The following is a 27,124-nucleotide window of genomic DNA, read 5'->3' as shown; positions in this document are numbered from 1 at the left end:
ACAAAATGAATGTCTTTAGGTATAGGCTTCAAGATGTAACCCAAGCTTCCAAAATTTACGAGTAGCAAAAACAAACACAAATGGTGTGTATGTGTATATGTGTGTATATGTAAAATAAGATGCTAATGCAAAATATAATTGATTTTTACAGCATATGAAACGTTTTTAACCAGGGGAATTTGGTAAATAAATAAATAATGAGACTAGCTGGCTGATCCTAGCAAGGAAAAATAAAACTTACATAGACTTTCCATTAAAAGCCTGATCTCTTTTATTCATCACAAAGCTTTTGCATAGACCTTTTGAATATACAAATCACTGGCCAGAATTTTATTTACAGACTACCATCTTCAGTTATCACTGTATCATTAGTTAAAACAGTAACCATATTCACAAGAGGGACAAATGAAAAAGGGTGAGGCTCCGAGAACCACAATTAATACAGACCTTAGAAGGACTAAATGAACAAAGCACATTTCTTGCCTGCTAAGTGGAATATTATGAACTTTCTGATGTGCAGAGGGATAGATAACATGATTAGAGCCTTCTGTAGGCCTCTGAAATGGGTAAGCAAACTTTTGTGTTTACCTGAGACAAATATGCTCAAATGCTGTGTACTTCAACCAGGACATAAAATGGAAGAGCCAAACTATTAGAAACTTCCACGTTTTAATTTTTTAAGATTTGCAAGCTTTCAATGGAACCTCCATCATAGTAGCAAATTACATGTAAAGCTATTACAGAACAGATTGTTTTTAAAAACAAATTGGCAGGTGATGGCTATGCACTTAATGTATCTTTGGTTTAGGAAGACGGGAATATCGGTTAGAGGCCAAACAATCCCCAGAATTCAAACTGCCATTCAGATTCTGCATGATTTCTTTTCTTCTTGTTAGTGGCCTTGGGATGCTTGTCTTGGCCTGGAAGTTTTGAGGTTCTGGTTGGGAGTTGCTTATTTGTTTTTGTCTAAAAGAGCCGGAAGGGGGGCGGAGCTTAGATGCTTTTGGATTTGAATTACTTGCAAGATTTGTTTGACTAGATGCTGGCTGCAGTTTTGATGAATTGCATGGTGTGATTATTGGTGACTTTTTACAAGTGGGAGTTCTACTTGAAGATGATTCAGAAACTGGAGGAGGTACCAAAGAATTTGAGATGGACGGCTTAAAAAGCGGTAAGGACTTGGGCTGGGATGTGTAGCCCTCCAGTGAAGACGGATTTCTTCCAACTCTTGTAGCCTGGTCTACTGTACTTGACTGGGGAAGTGTCTGAAGAGAAGTGGGTACAGATTGCATGTCACTAATTTGATTATTGGTCGAATGATAAGGCTCTTGAGCATTCATGGTCATGTTCAAGTCTGCTTCAGAAGGTGTAATCTTAGCCACATCCTCAGTGAACTGTGGGCTTGACGAAAAAGGCCGGTCTTCCAGACTATAGTTGTTTTCTTGTTGTAAGCCATGTGTAAAGCTTTCATCCAGATGTGCAACAACCTGATGTATGCCCTGGCTTGTGCATTCACTGTGGGCCTCGATATGTTGCGGCTTTATTAGTTTTCCCTGGGCGTGGTCTGTGGGTCTGGGAAGGCTGCTGGAAGGCTGTAGTACTTGAGGCTATTAAAAGTAAAAACAACATTAAGCAACAATTCAATTTACAAATGCCACCCAGAATTAACAGAAGTTCCAATTAGACTGTGTTGATACTTATGTTTTAATATGAGAAGTATGTGGGTTTTTTAAATTGAAAAATAAATTGCAATATTCAAGTGAATTCATGAGACACATACAAGAGTGATAATGCAAACAAAAAATGATACAGGCAGTCAACACTAAACAAGATTTGAAGTCAAACAGGGGTAAAGAAAAATCTTAAAGTATGTATTTATTATAGAAAAAAGATTCCTGTCTTGATTCATTAGTATTTAAAACTTTATATGTAAGATAGCTCGACAGAATGATTTCTATAGCACTTTGTGATTATAGTCTATACAAATCAGAGGAAACATGTAATTTTTATTACTTTTGGGAAGAGCCTACTGGTCATGTCCTATTACAGGGGAGGTTATCATCAATGTATAAACACGATACACATAGCTTTCTATTAAATGATGTAGGCTGAAAATGAAAAAAAGTTTGCCAAAGGGCTATGAAACATATTTAAAGGATCAGTTTTTACAAATAAAATAACTTTTTTTTTTAACTGCACTAATCCACGAATAAATCTACATAGTATGTCTAATTTCTCTGACAGAGCAGGGAAATCTATTTATACTGCATCATTTGTGTTTGGTCACTTTCTTCACATCCCTGACCAGTACTGGATGATGGCTGCCAGGGCCAGCAGTCAGGTAGATCATGGCAGGGTTACAGATGACTGAGAACAAAGTTCAATGACAAGTAGAGGGACGGATGGCCAGGATGATATATGGCCAACTTTCTACTTAAAAAAGTAGTAAAACCAAGACAATGATTACCCCAAATTCATAGAGAACATGTTACATTAATCTCTTATTTTAGAATGTTTAAAACAAATAAGTCATCTCAGTTTCTGCTTCAAGCTAAATGCCCTAGACTTTAAGGTCACTGGGCATTTTCACAATAAATGACCACAGAGATGAAAACCATCCTTCTAGAAGGAACGTACTAAAATCACCAGGTAATTACAATCAATTCAACAGACTCTCTTTGGGATTCCCTAGAAAAAAATGACCATGCCAAAGTGATCATACATTTTAAAAAGATTAGTAAAAATATAGAGGACCATATTAAGCAAACAAAAATCTACCAAAAGGGAAAAAAAGCAACCCAAGAAAGGTGCAGCATCAAATGGTTGATGGAAATGGGATGTGCCTTCCCTTTTCACTTCTTTTGACCTTCAAAAATATCAAAAGATATTTTCATCTTGAGTTAAAAATCTTAAAGCAACTTAAGACCTTTGAAAATTTAAATTTAAAAATTTTTAAATGACTTTATTGCAATATGCCTTTTGCTAGTAAGAAAAAAAGATATAACATATGAGATCAGCTCAAAGCATAAAAAAGTATGATTTCCTAAACATAAACTTGTATTTAAGATAACCAAACCTCCTGAAAAGGGGCCCTGTAAACTGTAGATAATTACTCATTTGCTCTATTCTGATTATAGTAGGTTCCCTTATCCACAGGAATATATTCCAAGACCCCCAGTGGACGCCTGAAACCGCAGATAGTAACGAACCCTATATTTTCTATGATTTTCCCTAGACGTACATACCTATGATAAAGTTTAATTTGTAAGTCAGACACAATAAGAGATTAACAACAATAATAAAAGAGGACAATTATAACAATTACTTTGGTAAAAGTTATGTAGATGTGGTCTCTCTCTCAAAATACCTTATTGTACTGTGTTCACGCTTCTTCTTGTGATGTGAGATAAAATGCCTACGTAATGAAATGAAGTGAGATGAATGATATTGGGATTGTGACATAGCATTAGACTACTATCCTCTAACAATACATCAAAAAGGACAATCATCTGCTTCCAGATGGCAGCCAACAGCAGGTAACTGAACATACAGGAAGCAAAACCATGGGTAAGAAGGGACTACTGTACTTTTATTACCCAACTGACTACTGCTTATCAGAGAACTAAATGGAAGTAGAGCAGGAAGATGTGCTGCTTATATTAAATGCAATAAAGCTCCATACAAAATATTAAAGAATTAGAAATAATCAGGCTTTTAAGAATAATAAAATTTTGAGTCTTCTGAGAGGAATTAGATTGAACAATTACATAAAAGGTACCTATCACTTAATTTACAGTGAATAAATTAGTGGTTTCCAAATGCTTTATAAACAGATTTGTATTTTTATTCAAAGTTCATTTTAGTGGTGTGATCTAGTTTCCCTATCCCCAAATAAATGTCTTGTTTTATTATTTATTTGAAAACTAGTTTGGAAATCAATTCTACTACCATAATAAAAAAGTGTCTCTCGAAGACGTGACTACAGCGAGGACCAAGGAAATGACTTGCTCCTAAATGTGGAAGATTGTGTAGAACTGGTTACCCACTAAACTGTCATTAACTACCTACTGCTGAGTTAAGCAAGCTGCCTCTTAACCTCAAGCAAACAGAGCAGAGATGTATTCTGACACTTATTGATGGCAGCACAACTTCCCCCAAATTCTAAACACTCAGTGGTATAACATAAAGGCAAGATGTTAACAATTCATCCTGCCCACATTCATTACTGCTTCTATGCCCTCAGACATCTTTAGAATGAATTCTAAATATTAAAAAAAATCCCATATTCTAATGGATAATAAGACTAAATAAATAGGAACATCAAAGACCATTCTTTTTTTTAATGTCTGTGATATATCATACATTGTACTAGGTATAGAAAAATACGGAGCTGAATACAATGCTGTTCCTATTGTTGAGAGACCTGGTGAGGGAGATAGGTAAACAAATGATGGGGCGCCTGGGTGGCTCAGTTGGTTAAGCATCCAACTTCAGTTCAGGTCATTATCCCAAGGCGTGTGGGTTCGGGCCCCGTGTCGGGCTCTGTGCTGATAGCTTGGAGCCTGGAGCCTGCTTCGGTTTCTGTGTCTCCCTCTCTCTCTGCCCCTCCCTCACGCACACTCTGTCTCTCTCTCCCTCAAGAATAAATGAACATTAAAAAATAAATAAGCAAATGATGAGACCATGCCTCAAGCATAACAACATAGGAGAACAAAAGAAAAAAATATGCCTGATTATAGGGGTCATAGAATCCAAGAATCACAAACATCTCAACTGAATTTTACAAAGAGTAAGAGTTTGCCAAGTGGACAAGAAGGGAAGAACATTCAGGGTGGAGCGCCAGTACATGCTAAGCACCGAAGCAAAAAAAGAACATGGTATGTTCTAGTAACTTAAAATTGTTAGACTGAATTTGGAAAGCACAGTGCTGGTGGGAAAGCCACAGGCAAGGGCCAGCTCATGAAGAAACTCATGTCAGGCTGTGGTTCCAACTTTATGCAACAGGTGATGGGAAACACTGATAAATTTTAAACAGAGGAATAGTAAGATACAATGTTTATTTTACAATGTCACTTTGGTGGAATTAGTGGGGAACATACAGAAGGACTGACTGTAAGCAGAACAGCCAGGTAGTATGCTACTGCTAATAGCCCAGGTGAGAAACTATAAGGGTCTAAAACTAATATACTGAAAGCAAAACTGGAAAAGATTTAAAGAGATTTTAAAGGTGGTCAGGTAAGCAGCTGTTTAGAAAAAAATTAAGATGAGTTCCAGGTTTCTGGCTTTGGCGATACATGATGAGGTACTACTAATCTGTATACAAAAAACAAAAACAAATAAATAAATAAAATGCCTCTGGGGAAGTTGCCCACCAGCCCATTCATTTCGTAGCTTCAGCAACCCAAAACTCAGAGGGCAGCCTTCACGAAACTCCCTGTTGTCACAAATAAGTAGAGCTTTTAGTACTTCATCCTTGCAACTTACAGAATGGTTGGTTACTGAAGCTTCAAAATGTGGAACCATCCCCAGACTTAAAGGGCTAGGTGCTTCTAACTAGACTCAGCAACTTCAAGTCTTACTTTAGTTAGATACATCTAACTTGGCATACCATCCTGAGAATTCTCAGAAGCAACGGTTACAGGTATCAAGGTCAAGAGTGCCAGAGGCACTACTAGATAACTACAAGGGATTGACAGTATCTTCAATGATCATCTTAAATGTTTAATTTGGGCTGCTTACAAAGATAACCAGAGATATGAGCTCCTTACAGGCACGTACCATGCTTTATTTGTTGTTGTTGCAGTTGGTATCCCTAGTACTTGGCACATAGTATGGATTAAATATATATTTTCTAGATAAATTAATAAATATTAGGAAGTGATATATTCCAGAATTGCTTCTTTGGTAATAAATAATCAAAATAGTTCCCTATTAGGTCAATGATACAGCACTAATAACCAAATAAACACAAGTTTAAAAAAAAACAACTGATGAAAAAGAAATCATAGAACAGAAAAAAAATGTTTTCCCTAAATGAACATAATGGCTAATGTTTAGAAGGACAGCAGGAAGAATTACAAGTTAATAGGAACTCAGCACGTCCCATAATGACCTACCAGCTAAGCCACAAGTATTTTTTACTTGTATATTTCTGAATGAAGTTAAGTACGGAAAACTGTCTTAACAAGCATTACATTATTTTCCATTTCTAATCCTAATAATTAAACATGATTATACATATAAAAACACCTAGCACAGGACCGCCTATCACATCAAAAGTGCTCAAAGAAATATCACCTATGATTATTAAAAGGTGTGAGAATGATGAATTCAAGCTATGGATCTTTTGTTAATGGGTTTTGGGGGGGAAAAGGCAAGTTTTTATAGCAGCATAATAAACTAGTTGCCATAGAATAAGAGGTTTCTAGGCTTCAAAAAAATATTTTGGTAATGTCAGTTATATCTAAGTGTGTTAAATCCATAGCAGGCATATCTGATATGACACAGAAGTAAAGTTCCTTAAGTGCCTTCCTGAAGGTAAAATAGAGCTAGGAGATACAAGGCACTTTAAAGTATAGAAAGAATAGGGGCGCCTGGGTGGCTCAGTAAGTTGGGCGGCTGACTTTGGCTCAGGTCATGATCTCATGGCTTGTGAGTTTGAGCCCCATGTCGGGCTTTGTGTGACAGCTCGGAGCCTGGAGACTGTTACAGATTCTGTGTCTCCCTTGCTCTCTGCCCTTCCCCTGCTCACAGTCTGTCTCTCTCTCTCAAAAATAAACAAACATTAAAAACTAAAAAAAAAAAAAAGTCTAGAAAGAATTTATATACAGCTATACAGAGGTCCTAGTACAACACAATACTGAGTCATTTAGCTTTTGGAGTCAGACTGATCTAGGTTTGAGTTTCTGCCTCCATCACTTACTATTGGTGAGATATTGGGTAAGTTATCTTACTATTCTGAGATGGAATTTCATAATTTATACAATGAGGATAATAATGGATTTTACACTTCATTGAATTATTGTAAATAATAAATGATAACAAGCATACAAAGTGCTTAGTATAGTGGTTGACACATTACAAATACCTGAGAAATGCTATATTCTGGGCTATGAGAGAACAGTTTCCCTTCTTTCCAGGGATAAATAATCAAACACTAAGTTTGCATGCATGATCTCTACTTATCACAAGACCATCAGTGGAAAGTACAGTCTTATTTTTGTAGATGAGTAAACTGAGGTTAAAAGAAATTAAGTAACACTGAAATTCACACATTTTAGCAAATGGCCAAGCCAGAATTTGAACCGAGGAAATTTAAAATGTAGCACTAAAACTGTATTATTCTGTTATTTGTGTAATTCCAATGAGTTCACAAACTTTCAGAATATGTGGTATAGCCAGAAGATTATTTAAAAAGTAGACAGAAGTTTATTTTAAAAACTTTATGGGCAAATTCAATACCGACATTCAGATACTAACTTTCCTGGGTAATGCCCTGCTTTCTTTCTTAACTGATCTATCCTACACAGGAGACGTCTCAGACACCAAACTCAAGCCACACTATGTAGCAGTATTTTTGGAAAAAAGTGGTTGCAAGTGACCTACTGGTGGAAATAAACTGAATAAAAGGAAAGGCAAATTAGCATTCATAACAGAGAAAAACTTCACCTTCACTGTTTCATACCACTTCAAAGATTTCTAGCATTAGCATAAGAAAAAATACTCCTATCAGTTTCTGTAAACATTTTGTGCTAGAGTTACCAACGATAAGATGGCAGCTAGAAACATCAAGTCCTGACTGAGAAAAATATGTCCAGGTGTTATAAGGTAGAAAGCAGGAAGTGTTCTAAAGTGTAACAATGCATAGCAGACACAGGAATTACCTAAAATTATTTTCTTGTTACATACAAGTTTATTATTACTAAATACATTTTAAAGAATAAAAGGAAGATGGAAATGGACCCATCTGTAACATGCCTGTATTTTCATGCAGGCTCTGACATGCATCATGCAAACTGGAAAAAACAAAAACAAAAGAGTGACTATGAGGAAGGTGGTAGGAAAAAATCTGAAATTGTACTGTACCACGCTTTGTCAGAGAAGTAATGGACTAACTTCTCAACTCCTTGCCAATGGCATAATGGGAGAGCAGAGACAAGAAAAAGACAGGACAATGGTGTCAGAGACCACACATAACACCAAGGAATTGCCATGACTGGGTATAGCAGCCAACAGTATTTGCTTTGCTTTTGTTGTGTTTTCCTAGGCAGTATTATTTTACTTAGTATATTTGTATAAAATAAAAACATTTTTAATAAATTTATACTTTCTTGCTAAAGAGGTTTGCAAGTTAATGTAAATATTCATAACCACATAACAATATTATGTAAAACTTCTCACACTTAAAAGGAATCATTTGAAGAATCTTACCAGTTAAAATACAGATAGAATTTTGATACACTTAATATTCATACTCCGTAGATCTAAAATGGTTCAGCCACATGTATCCCTTACAAAGCAAGTAGAAATTATTTCTTTAATAGTTTCAGGGTCTTGCACATTGTAAACTAAATACAATTCAATATTAGTTTTTTACTTTTATTACTGTTGCTACATTAAAGACCAATTCAAGTATAATCTGATCTTCATGTCTTAAATGTGATGTTCTAAATTAATAAGCAAGGTCTCCACACATCACTATAAAGATGGAAGAGACATGACCGGATTCCTAGCCTAACATAACTAGATTCAAAGAATTCTGTTCTATAATTCACATGGAACTTTCGAAAGTTTCTTGGGAACCAGGAATGCTCTTATTCATAACTCTAGATCTCATAATGGTGCCTCTAGATCTCAGAGAATTTAGAGTAGATAAGTGATTAATAAATAGAAATTATATATAAACAAATTCTGAGATAAGGAGTTCCATAGCTTTTGTAAGTTGATCAATGAACTTCTTTAAAAACTATTAAACTGATTATTGACTTAAGTAAGCATTTACTACACAGGCACAATCAATTTGAGATGCTTAATTTTCATGGGTCTTTATCTCTAAGACACAGAACCTATTAGCATTTACCTCTGGGATTCAGAGTTCAGAAAATAAAACTAAACATCATAATAGTACAAGTCCATTGGTGTGACCAGTAAGCATGGTATATTTATCCAGAGTAAGATATGCAGGCATTATGATACAACAAATATGACTAACAAAACAATCCCACAATCTACAGAGCAGGTTGTTTTAAAAAGCTTATACAGAAAACAGCAATTGCTGGGTTTCTTCATACGGGAAAGTTCCCAGAGAAACTAGTTTATGGGACAGCCTCCTGGACCATGAGTTTGATGCACATTTCTAGTCAATTAACCAAAGACTAATCTAAACAGCACTTGAAAATAAATAAACAGCACTTGAAATTAGCTGCAAAAAAGGACAGAGTGCCATATTCTATTTGTTCAGTTTTTACCGAGTTACTCTAGTTACCAATTCACTGAAAAATATTTTATTTTTATGAAAAGTCACTCCCAGAGCTAATTTCTCATTAAAGCACTGAAGCCAACGCTGCACTTACATATAAAATTGATGACAGTCACATGGTAGAGCCAGATTAAGCCATGTTAATGTATACTCTATGAACACGTTTAGCAATTCAACAATATACATCAAGTGTTTCTACAAAGTGCACACACCCTTTGTTTAAGTAACACCCTCCAGTAATCTACCTAAGAGAGATGATGATATTGATCTATACACAAGAATAAACTGCACTGTAAGAATATATTTCATAGGGAAAATTGGAAACAACATCAGTGCTCAATAATATTAATTAAAATGATTAGTCATTAATTAAATTAATATTAATGAAAATTATAGTATATCCACATAATGTATTATCATGTATCCATTAAAATGATGTTTTCAAGAAATATTTACTATATGAAGAATGTTCATGTAATGATGCTATGTGAAAAAAAGCAAAACCAAAAACTGGGAGGAAAATGAGAATATTATATGTTCTAAGAGCAAGTACTATTTCATACAACTTTTATCTGAATTTTAAATACACACACGTGTGTTTGGTTGTAAATACATAATTTCATTTAGTAAATATACAGTGGGTTGTTGATATAAAATGAATTTGTAAGTGTCATTTGTCAAAAAGGTTTGTGAAATATCCTCTGAGGGTTATAAAAGGAAGAAGAGGAGGAGGATATAAGACAATGTAATCATCATTATTAATGTTATTCTGGGCAGAATACAGTTAGTTATTATACTATAAATTTAGAAATCAGGCAATACTAACACTACATCAAGAAACTGCTGAGCTATGAAGACACATGTATATAAACTTACGTTATTTTTGTTATTTAAAATCAAATTTTGCCTCATCTAAGTTACTGCACGTGGAAGGTTAAGTCGATAAGATTTGTAAATTCTTTCAAGCCAAGATATTAAAGAGCTAATTCAACAGTCTTTTTAGGCATGACAATAAATAGACATTATTTCAAAACATACTTCTTGAAAAGCCAAGTATTCCTAAAAGCATATGCTCTGGCAAGAAGTGCTACTTGAGATTACCATTAAGGCTTTTTACTCGCTAAAAGCAATTTTTTAAATTAAATTTTCCTACTATGAGGTGGGTTATTTATCATTTTAATTTTACACAATTGGAAATTAAAAAGACTAAACCAGTATTAGTTAAAATATTTGGACAAAAGCTGAATGAAGTTAAGACAATAAGAAGACCCCTTCTATGTCTAAGTGTAGATATCTTCTACTAACCCAGAGAAAAATTTAATTTGAAATTGGAAGAGAAGCATCATCCAGTTGAGATTAGTAATATACTCAAGAAAAGAAATATAAGTCAAAATTTCCTGAGAAAGAAAATATATATATATATGTGTGTGTGTATGTACACACACACACACACACACACACACACACACACACACACACACACACACATATATATATACACACACACCAGGATTTTCTTAGACTTATCCTTAAATTCAGCAAGAACATCCTTGGCCAATGCAGCTCTCTGGAGTCACCAGAGCTAAACATTCCCTGTAAACATTAATTATTTCACTCTCCACATATCCAGAACAGGTTATCTCATTATGCTGGAAGGTCTACTATTCTTAATTAAAAACAAAAAGAAAACTAGATTGTCCTTCCTGAGACTAACAGCCAAGCTTGCCTTGCTTCTGCGTTTAGAAAAAAAGTCAGTTTACTTATATTGATGCTCAAGAGGGCCTTGGAAAGAACTTACTAATGAAAGAGATTATAATAAAGGAGAACTCTCTCAACTATCTACCATCACTTACGGAATTAGTCTCTTCAAAATTCAGCCCTAGGAATCATATACTGACTGACACAGAGACAAACATTATTTCAATAAATGTAAGTTTAGTGAAGGAAGGGGGAGATCTATTCCAAAACCTGATAAAAACCACTGTATTCCATACGCTTCTCCTTTTCTATATTAAAAAAAGAATTTAATATTCTAAAATTTCTAAAAAAATTTAAAATTCTGTATTTTATCATTTATAATTTACATAATTCAATATTTCATATTCTACAGAAATTCTATACTTTAAAGACATTTAAAATATTCTTAAAATTTTAAATTAATAATATTTTATTAATAAGCTGCTTTAGTTTTCAGAGGAAATCCAAAACAGTGTAGTAGTTTAGAACATATTTTTCCTCTAAAGGAACCTTCCCAGCTCAGTAAGAAATATCAAAAAGCCATTAACAAGTCCTCTAATTATTACTTTCCACAAATAGGGTCTTACAAGTCTCAATGATCAAGTTTCAGGGCTAGTTCTCTTAGCTATGTAAGCTGTGAGAACTTACCCAAGAAAAAACTCCAATATTGGTGTATTATCCTCTAGGTGGCTAACCAAAACTTTCTTCTTACTAATTTGAAGATGCAGAGAAAGAAGGTTTGATCTAGAAAAGGCAGAAAGACAGAATTTTGATAGTGTTGATAGACAGTGCTGCTTCATAGTCAGAAAATAAAAGGTAGCTTTTGACCCAAGAGGAAAGGAAGAAGCATTTGAAAACGGAGGACTAATAAATGACTCAACAGAGGGACAAGAAAATTCTAAAGCTATACAAGTAAGAAACTAGTGAAATGAGTGTTTCTGAGAAACATGTTTTGAAAACAAATGTAAACCTCTGTATGCAATACAGAATAATTAACCTTAAATTTCAATTCCATATTATAGCTAGTTGAAGGGAAGGAGAATGAGGGAGAAAAATGGTGGGAGGAAAGGAGAAGAACTACAAGGGGTTAAATTCAAGGCAGAAATGTTAATCTGAGGTAAATCTGTCAAACCATGGAATTTACTGGCTGCAGGCCTAAAAATATATTATCATGTTATAGTTGCCCTTTGAAATTCAGATTTGTTTACTAGCATTTTAATGTAATTTCTTATGTGCTAGTGGTATCAAAATAGAGGAGAGAGGAAAGGAAAGTACTTAAAGAGAAGAAAAAGGAGGGCTACAGAGGTGGTGGGAGATGGAAAAGGAGGAAGATGAGGAGGAGGAAAAATCCCTTTTCTTGGTGCTTCAATTAAACAAATTAACTTGGTAATAAATAATTTGATATAAAAGCCTATTTTTCTACCCTATTTTTCTTTATGCTCATTTTAATTTTTATTTATTTATTTTTTTAAGTATGCTCCACGCCAGCACGGAGCCCAAGGCAGGGCTGGAACTCACAACCCTGGGACCAAGAACGAGATCAAGAGTTGCACACTCAACCCACTGAGCCACCCACAAGTTCCAATCCTATTTTTCTTTAAAACAGAAAGCACAGGGGCGCCTGGGTGGTTCAGTCAGTTAAGCTTCCGACTTCGGCTCAGGTCATGATCTCACGGTTCATGGGTTCGAGCCCACATCGGGCTCTGTGCTGACAGCTCAGATCCTGGACCCTGATTCAGATAATGTGTCTCCCTCTGTCTCTGCCCTTCCCCTGTTCACGCTCTGTCTCTCGAAAGTAAATACATGTAAAAAAAAATTAAAAAGAAATAAGTAAAATAAAACAGAAAACACAGAAGGGAGGGCGATGTTAATAGCCAAAAAATAAGCTTCAAACTTTGCCTCAAATTCATGCTGATACCTCATAATTTTCCAAATTCCCATAAATGAATTTTTATTTGAATAAATCCCATTTCCTAATTTTAACTGCTTAAAATTTCTCCCTTTTGGACCTTTCATACTTCGCATGGATAAAGATAATTTATGAAAAAATTGATGTGAATCAAAAATCAGGGCAAATCCATGGAGAAGGCATAAAAGTGACTGACTGACAATATTATTATCTCTTTTTCATTAATATTAGCTTTTTTTGGGTGACTTTTCAAAAAAGATAAAATATAACCAACTTACCAGGTGTACTTAAGTACATAATATAACATAAACACTGTTTAGGAAAGCAGATTTAATGTAAACAAAAATTTTCTTAAGTCAATTACTAAATCATTAGAAATGTTAGTAAATCATGCATATTCAAAAGCCATTTTCTTCTGTACTGTAAAGCAATTGGATGAATTATAAAACCATATTAGTTGTTAAAAAATACCCTTGAAGAATGATTAAAAAGACTTCTTTTAGATGACAGTGAAATGTAATCAAAGTTTTTTGATTAGGAAATATTTAAAGAAATGTGCAATGGTCTAGTAAGCCTGCTCCCTCAATAGTATGCATCTGGCCATGTCACTGTAGGAACTGTGTACTTTTTTTTTTTTTTAACATAACTAGATTAAAAAAATTGTTATTCATATATCTCAAGGTCACTAAAAAAGAAAATACATTAAAGGCAGATGCATGTCAGCAGGTCTAGGGTCACTGGCAATAGGTTTAAACAGTATTAGAATGAAATTAACTTCAGGTAGTTTTCCTAAGGCTCTAAGTAGATGTCTATTCACATGCAGTCAAAGGAAGAGTTAATTAAGAGAAGAGAGCCCAGGGAGTGCTGATTTAGCACATGCCTGCAGGTCACTCTGGACAGGAGAGAGGGTGCTGGGGAAGGGATAGGTCATGCAGAAGGGCAATACCATGAAGGGGAAGCCAGAGCAGGATAGGAGTGAGAGACACAGACTCACTCTGTCTGCGGTGCGGCGGAACAGTCCGTGGGATCCCCTGGAAGGAGCCCTGCCAAGGAGAGAAGGAGGGAGCAGAATACCCACCCTGTGCAGAGAGAGATGGGGTGGGGAGGTATAATAAAAAAGGGAACCGAAAAATAGAGAAACCAAAGTCATACTTTAAAAAAAAAAAACAATAGTGTTAATAAGAAGACAGATTTCATTTTTTTAAATATAGGTAGTTCAAATGATTAAAATACATCATAATCGAAAATTAGGTATTTTTCATATATTAAAAAATTATTTTCCCCTAATATTTATAGTTAACACATAAGAAATAAAAAATATATATTCTTCCTGATATACATTACATTTATCATTATAGCTTTTTTTACAACAGCAGATTCCAGTCTTTTGCAAAATTTGAAAGCATTTAAAAGGGGAGATACACTTTTAAGTATTAAACACAGAAATTGCATCAATTATATAAATCAGACAGCAAAAAAAACTATCATACAAAAAATGTTTACTTCTTTTTAAATCATAGGTTTTCAGAAGATTAACAGGTAAAATAAAGAACACTGGTTGAAGATAGCAGAACCAACACAGCATTAAAAAGACTGAGAATGTTTTGAGAGTGAGTACTGTCAAGAATGTGACATACAGGCCACAGGTTAAACATGCATGCTTTTTTTTTTTTAATTTATTTTTTCAAATTTACATTCCAGTTAGTTATCATATAGTGTAACAATGATTTCAGGAGAGGATTCCTTAAAGCCCCTTACCCATTTAGCCCATCCCCCCTCCCACAACCCCTCCAGCAACCCTCTGTTCTCCATATTTAAGAGTCTCTTCTGTTTTGTCCCCCTCCCTGTTTTTATATTATTTTTGCTCCCCTTCCCTTATGTTCATCTGTTTTCCATCTTAAAGTCCTCATATAAGTGAAGTCATATGATATTTGTCTTTCTCTGACTAATTTCACTTAGCATAATACCCTCTAGTTCCATCCACATAGTTACAAATGGCAAGATTTCATTCTTTTTGATTGCCTAGTAATACTCCATTGTGTGTGTGTATATATATATATATACCATATCTTCTTTATCCATTCATCCATCGATGGACATTTGGGCTCTTTCCATACTTTGGCTATTGTTGATAGTGCTGCTATAAACATGGGGGGGGGGCATGTGTCCCTTCGAAACAGCAAACCTGTATTCCTTGGATAAATACCTAGTAGTGCAATTGCTGGGTTGTAGGGTAGTTCTATTGTTAATCTTTTCAGGAACCTCCATACTGTTTTCTAGAGTGCAGGCATGCTTTTTAAAATGAATAATTTATGGCTTCTTAGATTTACTTAATAACAGATTATCAGAATTGGAATACACCTGCAATGGCATTTACTTCAGTCTCCTCACTTGGGTCATCAAGCAAGAAAAAATTTATTCAATGTCCCACAAATAGGACAAAATTGGGTCTCAGGTCTGTTCCTGGCCTCCTCACCAACTGAAATACATCCACAAATAAAACTATTAAAACACTAACAAATCATCAAGGAAAATGAGCTGTAAATCATTATACCCAGTTCAATTTGCAAAAGAAAGTATGCATAATTTTTAGACAAATTAATTGGACAGAGAAATAATTTATTAGAAGATTACTAACATAGTTTATTGGTGTTTACAGTTTTCATAAACACTAGTCCAAATAAATTTTTCCCACTTGTTTATCAATATTTCTTGGCTCAGTTCAATATAATCAGGTATTCCTTTAAATTTAAGAGTAATTGTAGCTACACTGCTCATATAAAACAAAAACAAAATGATCCACTTTCTATGTTAATGAAGAGGAAAAACAGCTCCAAGGAACCACATGGAATTAATGATCTTTAGAATATCCTAGTTAAATAAGATCCTACCTTTTGAAATTATCTTTTCTCCACTAACTTGGCCATAGATGTTTGCAAAAATAGCTTACAAACTATTTAATAGGGTGATGATCCCCAGTGCTCTCCAAAAATAGTACCTGATACAATTCTATTTTGCTGTTTCATAAATGTTTTGGTTCAAAACCTTTACACAAAACAAGTCCTCAACCAAGAAGGGACATGCACTTTTCCTATGAGTATCACCAAGGCCAGCCACTGCTCTGGGTAAAGACACTTTCAGATAGGGATTTTGTACATAAGCTAAACTAGCAGTCAGGGATTCCTTTTCAAAGAAATAAATTATCTCTGGGGTTCTGTGAATATAGTACTAACTGGGAGCCAGGGGAACTGTGTTTTTCTTTGGATCTTCCATAAGTCCTGCAACCTTGAAAAAGTCACTGATTTTTCTGAGCCTCAGTTTCATTATTTGTAAGATGAAAGACTGGAATGTGCTATAGAATGAATTATTTGTGTTCCCCCAAAATTTGATGTTGAGATGTATTTCCCCAGTGTGACAGTATTTGGAGGTCGGGACTTTGGGGAGGTGATTAAGGCATGGGAGTGGAACCCTCATGAATGGAATTAGTGCCCTTATTAAAAAAAACAACAGCAGCAGCAACAACAACAACTCAGAAAGCTCCCTAGTCCCATCTACCATGAGAAGACATGATGAGATGACTGTCTATTAAGAAGGCCCTCACCAGAAACTGAATCTGCCAGTGTCTTTGATCCTCGGCCTCTCAGCCCCCAAATCCATGGGAGATGGATTTCTACTGTTTATAAGCCACCCAATCTATGGTATTCTGTTATAGCTTCCCAAGCAGACTAAGACAGAATAGTTTATCTCTAAGAAACTTCTCACTTTTAGTTCTTATCAGTTACTCACATACCTGTCCTAATCCCTACTCCAGTCATTTTTATCCTTTAATTGTATAATTCTACATATATGGCATTTGAAACAACTTTGTATCAAATGGTCTCTCATGATAATTCATTATTTCTTTGAAATACTTTTAGTGTAAGTATCTGTCATGATACCTAAAAATCTGACAGGAGTTTTTTTGTTTTTTTGTTTTTAATTTTTTAATGTTTCTTTATTTTTTGAGAGAGAGACAGACAGAGCATGAGCCAGGGAAAGGCACAGAGAGAGGGAGACATAGAATCCAAAGCAAGCTCCAGGCTCCGAGCTGTTATGACAGTACAGTGCCCCATGAGGGGCTTGATCCATGGACCATGAGATCATGGACTGAGCCCAAGTCAGAAGCTTAACTGACTGAGCCACCCCGGCACCCCAAACCTGGCAGGAGTTTTAAAGGATGTTAAATGTCCTACCTTCTTTACCTGGCACACAGCAGGCTCTTAATAACTGTTTATGGATTTAAACTGCATTAAATGAAGTTACTGTATTTACCTAGAGATGAAGCTATAATATTAGGCCTGAATGCATATTACAAGCACCTAAGAATCTTAGAAATAAAACTGATGACACCCATCTTCACTCACCCAAGAGAAACAAACCATTATCTGTGGGACAGGTTTGAGCATGAGAGGGAAAGAGAGACAACCTTGTGAAATAAACACATAAATAGCTCTGCCTGCTACTGCCAAGGGGCACCCATTTAATAAACTGTTTGAACAGTTGTCATTTGAATTTATGACTAGAAAGGCAAAAAATATTACTCATTTTACTTACTTCACTTTTCCACTTTTCCACCTCCATCTGCCCAATTCCTATCCAGCCTTCCAAGCCCATTTCAAATCCATTCTCTAGAAGCTTTTCCGGATTCTACCTAAATTAACTATGATCACTCTTGTTTATAAACACCCACATCATTTGGTGGTACTTGTCTCAGGGAATTTTTCTTCTGCTTTTCATTATATTGATTTGAATATTTCTATTATTCTTCTATTAAATATAAGCATCTTGAGAGTAATAATAGCTTTCTTACTTTCCTTGGTGTCAATCATAGCTTCATTAAGAGATGTTCACAGAAAAAGCAAGAGTGGCTATATTAATATCAAATAAAGGAAGATTCAGGGAAAACTTCCAGGCATAAAAAATTACCTTATAAAATGATAAAAGGGTCAATCTACCAAAAAGACATAGTGATCCTAAACGTATATGCACCAAACTACAGAACTGTGTAACACATGAAACAAAAACTGACAGAACTGAACGGCCAAATCCACAATTACAGCTGGAGAATCTAACACCCCTCTCTTAATAATTGATAAAACAACTAGACAATAAAATCGACAGTGATACCGAGGACTCAAGGACATCATCAACAATCAGGATCTAATCAATGTTTATAGAATACTCCATCCAGCAACAGCAAAATATGCATTCTTTTTAAGAGTCCATAGATCACTTACCACCTTTACCAGTCTAGGTGATAAAACAAACCACAACAACTAAAAGAAAAACTGCACAAAAGGTGTTTTTTTAATATAAAGGGGACATTTAAAAAAAAGTTTATTAATATATTTATTTAGAGAGAAAGAGCATGAAAGTGAGTGGAGGAGGAGCAGAGAGAGAGAGTGAATCTCAAGCAGGCTCCATGCTATCAGTGCCAGCACAGAAGCTGTCACGGAGCTCGAACCCATGAACCATGAGATCATGACCTGAGCTGAAATCAAGAGTCAGATGCTTAACGGACTGATCAACTCAGGTGTCCCACACAGAATGTGTGTGTGTTTTAAAGGAATGAAGTTCTTTGTTTTTTAAAGTTTATATACTCATTTTCAGAGAGACAGAGAGAGAGAGAGACTGAGAGACAGAGAAAAAATGGAGAAGGGGTAGAAAGAGAGGGAGGAGAGAATCCTAAGCAGGCTCCATGCTCAGCATGGAGCCCAATGTGGGGCTCAATCCCACCACCCTGGGATCGTGACCTGAGCTGAAATCAAGAGTCAGATGCTTAACTGATTGAGCCACCCAGGCGCCTCCAGAATGTGTTTTTGACCACCATGGAATCAAATTAGAAATCCAAAACAGAAAAATGACAGAAAAACTTCTGAACACTTGGTTACTCAACAATTCATGGATTAAAGAAATCTCAAGGGAAATTAAACACACATGCGTGCGCACATGCACACACACTGAATACAAAAGAAACACATACTGAAAGTTGTGGAACACAGCTAAAGTAGTGACAGAAAAGAGAAAAAAAAAACCCCACAAATCAACAAGCTGAACTGCCACCTTAAGAAACTTGGGGGAAAAAAACCCAAAATAAACCAAAAATGAGCAGAAAGAAGGGGGTGCCTGGGTGGCTCAGTCGGTTAAGCGTCCGACTTCAGCTCAGGTCACGATCTCGCGGTCCGTGAGTTCAAGCCCCGCGTGGGGCTCTGGGCTAATGGCTCAGAGCCTGGAGCCTGTTTCAGATTCTGTGTTTCCCTCTCTTTCTGCCCCTCCCCCGTTCATGCTCTGTCTCTCTGTCTCAAAAATAAATAAACGTTAAAAAGAAAAAAATGAGTAGAAAGAAGGATACAATGAAGAGCAGAAACTACTGAAACTGAACACAGAAAAACAGAGGTAATCAAAGAGATAAAAAGTTGGTTCTTTGAAAAGTTCAACAAAATTGACAGATCACTGCAAATGATAAAGAATATTGAAGAGAAGACTTAAATTAGCAAAATTAGGAATGAAACAGCATATCAATACAGATCCTCCAGCCATTAAAAAGATGGCAAGACAATACTATGAACAACTTTATAGTCATAAATTTGACAAAAGAAGATATGGATGAATTCATCAAAACCACAAACTATGAAAACTCATCTGAGTTGAAAGAAATCACTTGAATAGGTCTATAACAATTAAAAAACTCCCCCAGGGGCACCTGGGTGGCTCAGTCAGTTGAGCGTTTGTTCGACTCTTGATCTCACCTTAGGTCATGATCTGACAGCTTGTGATATCGAGCCTGCTTGGGATTCTCTCTCTCCCTCTCTTTCTGCCCCTTCCCAGCTCATGCTCTTTCTCTCTCTCTCTCTCAAAATAGATAATAAATAAACTTAAACCCTGCCCCCCACAAAAGAAATCTCCAGGCCTAGGTGGTTCACTGGATAATTCCACCAAGTGTTTAAACAATTAATACCAATTCTACACAATCTCTTCCAGAAAACGTAACTAGAGGAAAAAATACTTTCCCACTCATTTATGAGGCTAGAATTAACCTAAAACAAAGCCAGACAAAGATAGTACACCCCCACCCCAAAACAACAATTACTCCTCACAAATATAAACGTAAACAATCCTTAATACCACTGAATAATTCAGAAATACATAAAAGAATTATATACCATGACTAAATGGGGTTTAGGTCCACAAGATTGATTCAAAAACAATGGATGCAATCAGTAGGCTAAAGCAAAAAAAAAAAAAAACAACAAAACATATGTTCGTATATATTAGTATAGCAAAAGCATTTAACAACATCAACACACATTCATGATGAAAACTCTCAGCAAACGAAGAATAGAAAGGAAGTTCCTCAACTAGCATCTTTCAAATATCTATAGCTAACATTCATTTAACGGTGAAAGACTGAATGCTTTTCCCCGTAAATCAGGAACATGGCAAGAATGCCCACCTTCATAATTCTTATTCAACTTACTACTGGAAGTTCTAACCAGCGGCATAATGCAAGCAAAGAAAAGATATATAGATAAAAAAGTAAAAACACTGTTCATATTTGCAGATGACAGGATAGTCCATGTAGAAAATCCAGATTTACAGGAAAAACGCCCAGAACTTGTGGGTTTAATAAGTTCATAGGATACAAGATCCATATACAAAAATCAATTGTATTTCTAAATACCAGCAATGAACACATGAAACTTAAATTTAAAAGACAATGCCATTTATAATAACTCAAATTGATGAAATACATAATAAATCTAAGCATATGAAGAACTTGTATTCTAAAAACTAGAAAATGTTGGTTAAAGAAATAAAAAATGATTTAAATTAATGGGGAGCTATACCTTATTCATGGATGGGAAGACTCAACATATATTAAAGATGTTAACTCCAAAATGATATTTAAGTATAACATATTTTCTGTCAAAATCCTGGCAAGAATTTTTGCAGATAAACACACGCTAATTCTAAAATTATGTGGAAAAGCAAATAAATTAGAATATATAAACGATTATGAAAAAGAAAAAGTAGGAGGAATCACTCAAGACTTTTTATATAGTTACAGCAATCAAGACAGTGAGGTATTGGTGGAGGGGTAGATACATAGATAAATGGAACAGAGAAATCAGAAGCAGATCCCCACAAGTATATAGTTCACTGATTTTTGACAAAAACACAAAAGTAATTCAACAGAGAAAGGGCAGTATGCATGTATGTACGTATGTATGTATGAATGTATTTATTTATTTTAGGTAGGCTTCATACCCAGTGCAGAGCTCAATGCAAGTTCAAACTCAGGACCCCAAGATCAAGACTTGAGCTGAGATCAAGAGTTGGATGCTTAACTGACTGAGCCACCCAGGTGCCCCATAGAAAGTATAGTCTTTTTTAACAAATGGTGCAAAGCAACTGGATACTGGAAGGAAAATAATGAACCTTGACCTAAACCTCATATCTTACATAAAAATTAAGTCAAGATGGATCACAGATTCAAATGTAGAATGTAGAAGTATAAACATCCTCGATGGAAACAAACTTTTCAACGTCTTGGCCTTGGTGAAACATTTAGGCATAACAGAAAAAGCACAATCCATAAAAGACAAAAAATATTCATAAATTGGACTTCATCAAAATTAAGATATTTTACTCTTGAATTACTCAGTGAGGAAGATTTCCCCAATAAGGGGAAAATTCTTGCAAACCACATACTTTACTCTTATGTAAGGACTTGGATAATATATCAAGAACTCTCAAAATTCAACATTAAAAAAATTAAAAATCGAGTTACAAAATGGGAAGACATGAAGATGTATTTCAAGAAGAAAATGGCAAGTTAAATACACAAAAGACATTAGCGCCATTAGCCATTATGGAAATAGAAATTAAAACCACACTGATATATCACTAGACACTTAGCAGAATGGCTAAAATTAAAAAAATACTACTAAATACTTACTAATAAAGATGTAGAGAAACCAGGGGCACCTGGGAGGCTGTCAGTTAAGTGTCTGACTCTTGATTTTGGCTCAGGTCATGATCCCACAGTTTCGTGAGTTCAAGCCCCATGTTGGGCTCTGCACACGCAGAGCCTGCTTGGGATTCTCTCTCTCCCTTTCTCTGCCCCTCCCCCACTCATACTCTCGCTCTCTCTCTCAAAAATAAATAGATAAATTTAAAAAAATATGCAGAGAAACTGTATCTCTCATACAATGTTGATGAGAATCTGTTCCAGCAGTTGTTCTGATAAGCAGTTTGGGAGTTTCTTTGAGAACTAAATACAGAGTTACCATGTGACCCAGAATGCACACTCTGGGCATTTATCCCAGAGAAATGAAAATTTCCTCTACACAAATACTCGCAGCAGCTTTATTTGTAATAGCCCAAAACTGGAAATGATCAAAATGTCTTTCAATAGATAAAGTGGTTAAACAAACTATAGAATATCCATATCATGGAATACTACTTGGCAATAACAGGGAGCAAATTACTGATAGACACAACTTCTTGGATGAATTTCCTTATGCTGAGTGAAAAAAAGTCAGTCTCAGGGTGCCTGGGTGGCTCAGCTGGTTGAGCGTCTGACTTTGGCTCAGTTCATGATCTTCATGGGTTCAAGCTCTGCATCAGGCTCTGTGCTGACAGCTCAGAGCCTGAAGTCTGCTTTGAATTCTGTGTTTCTCCCTTTCTCTGCCCCTCCCCTACTCGTGCTCTGTCTCTCAAAAAATAAAATAATATGTTTAAAAAATTTTTTAAAAAGCCAATCTCAAAAGGTCACACACTATATAATATCACTTACATAAAATTCTTGAAATCACCAAATTAAAGGTATGGAAAAACAGATAGTGGCTGCCAGGAGTTAGGAATGGTAGAGGAAGGAAATGGTCCTGACTCTTAAAAGGTAGCACACAAGGCAAAACTTCATAGTGGCACAATAATTCTGTATCTTAAATATGGTGGTTGTTGCTGGAATCTAAGCAGTAATAAAATGGCATAGAACTACAAAAATACTAATGTCAGTTTCCTGGGTTTGATATTGTATTGTAACTACATAAAGTGTAACCATTGTGGGATAATGGGTGAACCATACAAGGGATCTTTCTGTACTATTTTTGCAACTTTTTATAATCTGTGAGTATTTAAAATAAAAAGTAAAAAAAAAAAAAAGAGAAGAATGAAACCATAATGCACTTTAGAGTAATACAGAGGAAAACTATTTAAAATGCTGATTACATTGGTAGGGAGAAAAAGAAAACATGTTTAAAGATATTCTCATCTCTATAAAGGTAATTTCCCTGAGTATGAAAATAAGAAAGACTATGTACTCCTTTTAACAGTAAACAACTGAATTAGCTATAAAATAAATACACGACTAACTAAACCTTGAGATCAGGCAACTTCAGAAACAACAGATATCTGAGCAACACTAAGCAGCAGCACTAAGAGTAGGCACTGGCTCCCCATGATTCTATATCTATTAGTAGTGTTTCCACAACAAAAGAGAACTTGTAGAGAAGAACCTAACTTAGAAACTTAGAAGATTTAGGATTTATAAGATGTAAGGAAAGGGTGAGAGACCTGATCTTCAGCAAAAAGACAGCAGAAGCAAAGCAAGTTCCCAAATGCATGGAGCTGTTCCAGCAGTGAGTGCTGGAACACACTACACTCCTGAACTGAAGTCTGCCGTTAGTCATGGCAATTCTATGATGGAGTTGAAAGCCAGAAGGTCTAGTCCCCAAATCTGGAACACATGTCCACCATCCTTTGGTCCAGAAAGAAGAGCCTCATTCTCCTGTCCTCTTAGGTGTCCTTTGCTATCTGCTCATGAATATCATAAACTAAGAATCAGGCAATGTCTTTGATTTAGCATCCAAAACCCTTAGCACACTGGGACTGAAATACAGAACAAACTAATCAAAGTTCACTGAATGAATGAATAAATGGCTCTATGGTTTAAAAGCTGAAGGAATGTACCATTTATTTATTTATTTATTTAGTCAATTCCTGCTACTTAGTTCAGGTTTAAAGCCTAATCCAATGACCCCCACACAGAACTGAATTATGGCTGGTCTGAAAGGAAATGTACTCTAAATGCAAAATACCCCCCAAATGTCAAAGACTTAGTACCAGTAAAAAATAAAAAATCAGAATGTAAAATATCTCAATATCTTCTTTATATTGCTTTCATGCTCAAATAGTACTCTTGGGTTAGTAAAACGTTTTATTAAAATTAATTCCACAGGGGGCCTGGGTGGCTCAGTTGGTTAGGTGTTTGACTCTTGATTTCAGCTCAGGTCATGATCTCACAGTTTTGTGAGATTGAACCCCGCATTGATAGCGTCCCTGTGGCAGTGTGGAGTCTGCTTGGGATTGTCTCTCTCTCCTCTCTCTGCCCTTCCCCTCACGCCTCTCATGTGTGTGCGCTCTCTCTCTCTCAAAATAAATAAATAAACTTAAAAAAATTAAATCTGCTTGTCCCGTTTTCACTCTAATTTGGATACTAGGACATTTACAAACGTGGGTCACAGTATATTTCTACTGGAGCACTAATCTAGAAGGCAGCAAGTGCATAATTCTGTCTTAGTTGATGCCATGAAGTCATGAAGTTCCCTAAGCTCTAACCAAGAAAGTACCTTTTACTCATCGAAATCTACTTTAAATCTTCTGATGACTTTTAAGATGAAATGGTAGATATGAGATGCTTTCTGCCAGAGAAACCACAATGGTTGTGTATAAAAACTAAGAGCAGGGGCGCCTGGGTGGCGCAGTCGCTTGAGCGTCCGACTTCAGCCAGGTCACGATCTCGCGGTCCGTGAGTTCGAGCCCCGTGTCAGGCTCTGGGCTGATGGCTCGGAGCCTGGAGCCTGTTTCCGATTCTGTGTCTCCCTCTCTCTCTGCCCCTCCCCCGTTCATGCTCTGTCTCTCTCTGTCCCAAAAATAAATTAAAAACGTTGAAAAAAAAAATTAAAAAAAAAAAAAAAACACACAAAACTAAGAGCAGTAGGTATGCATATGAATATATTCAATCCAAAGGGAAAAATAAAATCTACTTATAGAAAAACATGCCTGGGATATCTGACAAATAGTTTAATAATATGCATGATATTCTAATTACACTTTAAAATTGGTGGGACATAAAAAAAACAGAAACAAAAACAAAATAAGGGAAAAAAAACCCTGAAAAACAGAAGTGTCTGAACTCAGGGTTTTAGAGGCAACTTCATTTTTCTCAAGATAAAGTCTACTGAGACCAAGTCTTCACATAAAAACATTTGTGTGAGGGCTGCATGAGTGGCTCAGTTGGTTGGACGTCCGACTCTTGATTTTGGCTCAGATCATGATCTCACCGTTGGTGAGATTGAGCCCCACGTCTAGCTCGCTGACAGCGCGAAGCCTGCTTGGAATCCTCTCCTCACCCTCCGTCCCTTCCTTTGCTCTCTCTCTCTCTCTCTCCTCAAATAAATAGATAAACTTAAAAAACAGAACAACCATTTGTGTGAACTCTGTGTGGGATAAGGCAAGGAACTGTGAGCCAATTCTGTCAGAACACTTGTAGCTCTCCCATCAAACAGCTTTTTCTTAATGCAGAGGTGAGAACACACAAGAGTTTCCACCTGAAGTTAAGAGTGTGGGGGATTTTTATCTTAGCAATGAGGAGATAAAACTTTTCCTGATTCATGATTAGTTTGCTTATTTCTCCCTCTTCTGGAAGAGCTTAGGAAACTTCCTTAGGAAACTTCCTTGCTCCCAAAGGATTTGTGGCACTTGGCACTGCAACAGTGAGCTTTCCTAGTAGATAAAGCTTTATCAGTAAAGATTTCTGTCCATACACTCAAGTCTCCCCTATGCTCTTAATCTACATCTCTAGCTAATTTCTCCTGATTAATTTCATCTGAAAGACTGATTTGATCAAGATGCTTCTTTTTTGTTTTTTGAGAGAGAGAGAGAGAGAGAGAGAGAGAGAGAGAGTAGGAGAAAGGGGCAGAGAAGACCAAAGAGAGAGAATCTTCAGCAGGCTCCACATTCAGTGTGGAGCCTAATGTGGGGCTCGATCCCATGATACTGGGATCAGATGCTAAGCTGACTGGGCCACCCAGATGCCCTGATCATTTGCTTCGAGAAACCTAATAGGATCATCCATTTCTCACTAATTGCTATCATTAAATTTCTAAGAGCAAAATCTCTTTATGTCCTGCCTACACCCTTGATGTACAAGTCAGTAAATTAAAATTCTATATCACACAAATGAAATGGATCCCAGTAGTAGAAAACTTTGCTGGTATCATTTGTTTTTTTTAACTATAGTATAGGTAAACTTCGCTTCTGTCAGTGGATACTTTAAACAAAGTTTAAAACTTCCTTTTATAATTCTGGCATTTGGTACTGGAGGGCACAGATTTAGATACCCTTAAATTTACAACTAGATAAGTCACTCAGTCGCTAAGATAGTCATATTTAATTTGTTCTTAGCCTTGAAAAACAATTCTATTTTTCAGTTAATGGTTTCAGATGTGTCCACAAAAGTTATAATGTAACTGTTTAAAAATCAGTGTAAAGATACACATAATAGAATTCTTATTGTGTTGCCATAAATACATGCAGCTAGAATGTGATGTCTCAGCTATACAGGTGGCTCCTGTTAGCATTTGGGTCACTGGAACACAGGCCATATTCAATGGTCAATATCTAAAAATGACTAACATTAACAATTTAAAAATAGTTATATGATCACATTGTAATTATTTGTTTAAAAATTTGTTTAATGTTTATTTATTTTTGAGACAGAGAGAGAGAGAGCATGAACGGGGGAGGGTCAGAGAGAGGGAGACACAGAATCTGAAACAGGCTCCAGGCTCTGAGCAGTCAGCACAGAGCCCGACGCGGGGCTCGAACTCACGGACCGCGAGATCGTGACCTGAGCCAAAGTCGGACGCTCAACCGAATGAGCCACCCAGGCGCCC

At 35.9% G+C, this 27,124-nt stretch overlaps 1 protein-coding gene across 9 annotated transcripts in view; it reads right to left on the bottom strand.

Moving 5' to 3' along the window:
- Positions 1 to 253: 253 nt before the first annotated feature.
- The window catches only part of CCSER2 (coiled-coil serine rich protein 2), a 192,344-nt gene continuing 165,473 nt past the window's right edge, over positions 254 to 27,124 (bottom strand). For 5 of the 9 annotated variants that reach the window (XM_058696885.1, XM_058696893.1, XM_058696891.1 and 2 more), the window contains one exon: positions 254 to 1,607. In XM_058696885.1, the coding sequence (XP_058552868.1) occupies positions 789 to 1,607 (819 nt within the window). In that variant the 3' untranslated portion in view covers positions 254 to 788. Of the gene's footprint in view, positions 1,608 to 8,085; positions 8,126 to 14,070; positions 14,204 to 27,124 lie in introns of all 9 variants that reach the window. The other 4 variants (XM_058696886.1, XM_058696888.1, XM_058696887.1 and 1 more) reach the window with 4 other exon arrangements.

This window comes from Neofelis nebulosa, chromosome 13, assembly GCF_028018385.1.
Source record: "Neofelis nebulosa isolate mNeoNeb1 chromosome 13, mNeoNeb1.pri, whole genome shotgun sequence".
NCBI lineage: Eukaryota > Metazoa > Chordata > Mammalia > Carnivora > Felidae > Neofelis > Neofelis nebulosa.
This window is presented reverse-complemented; position numbering and strand designations above follow the sequence as displayed.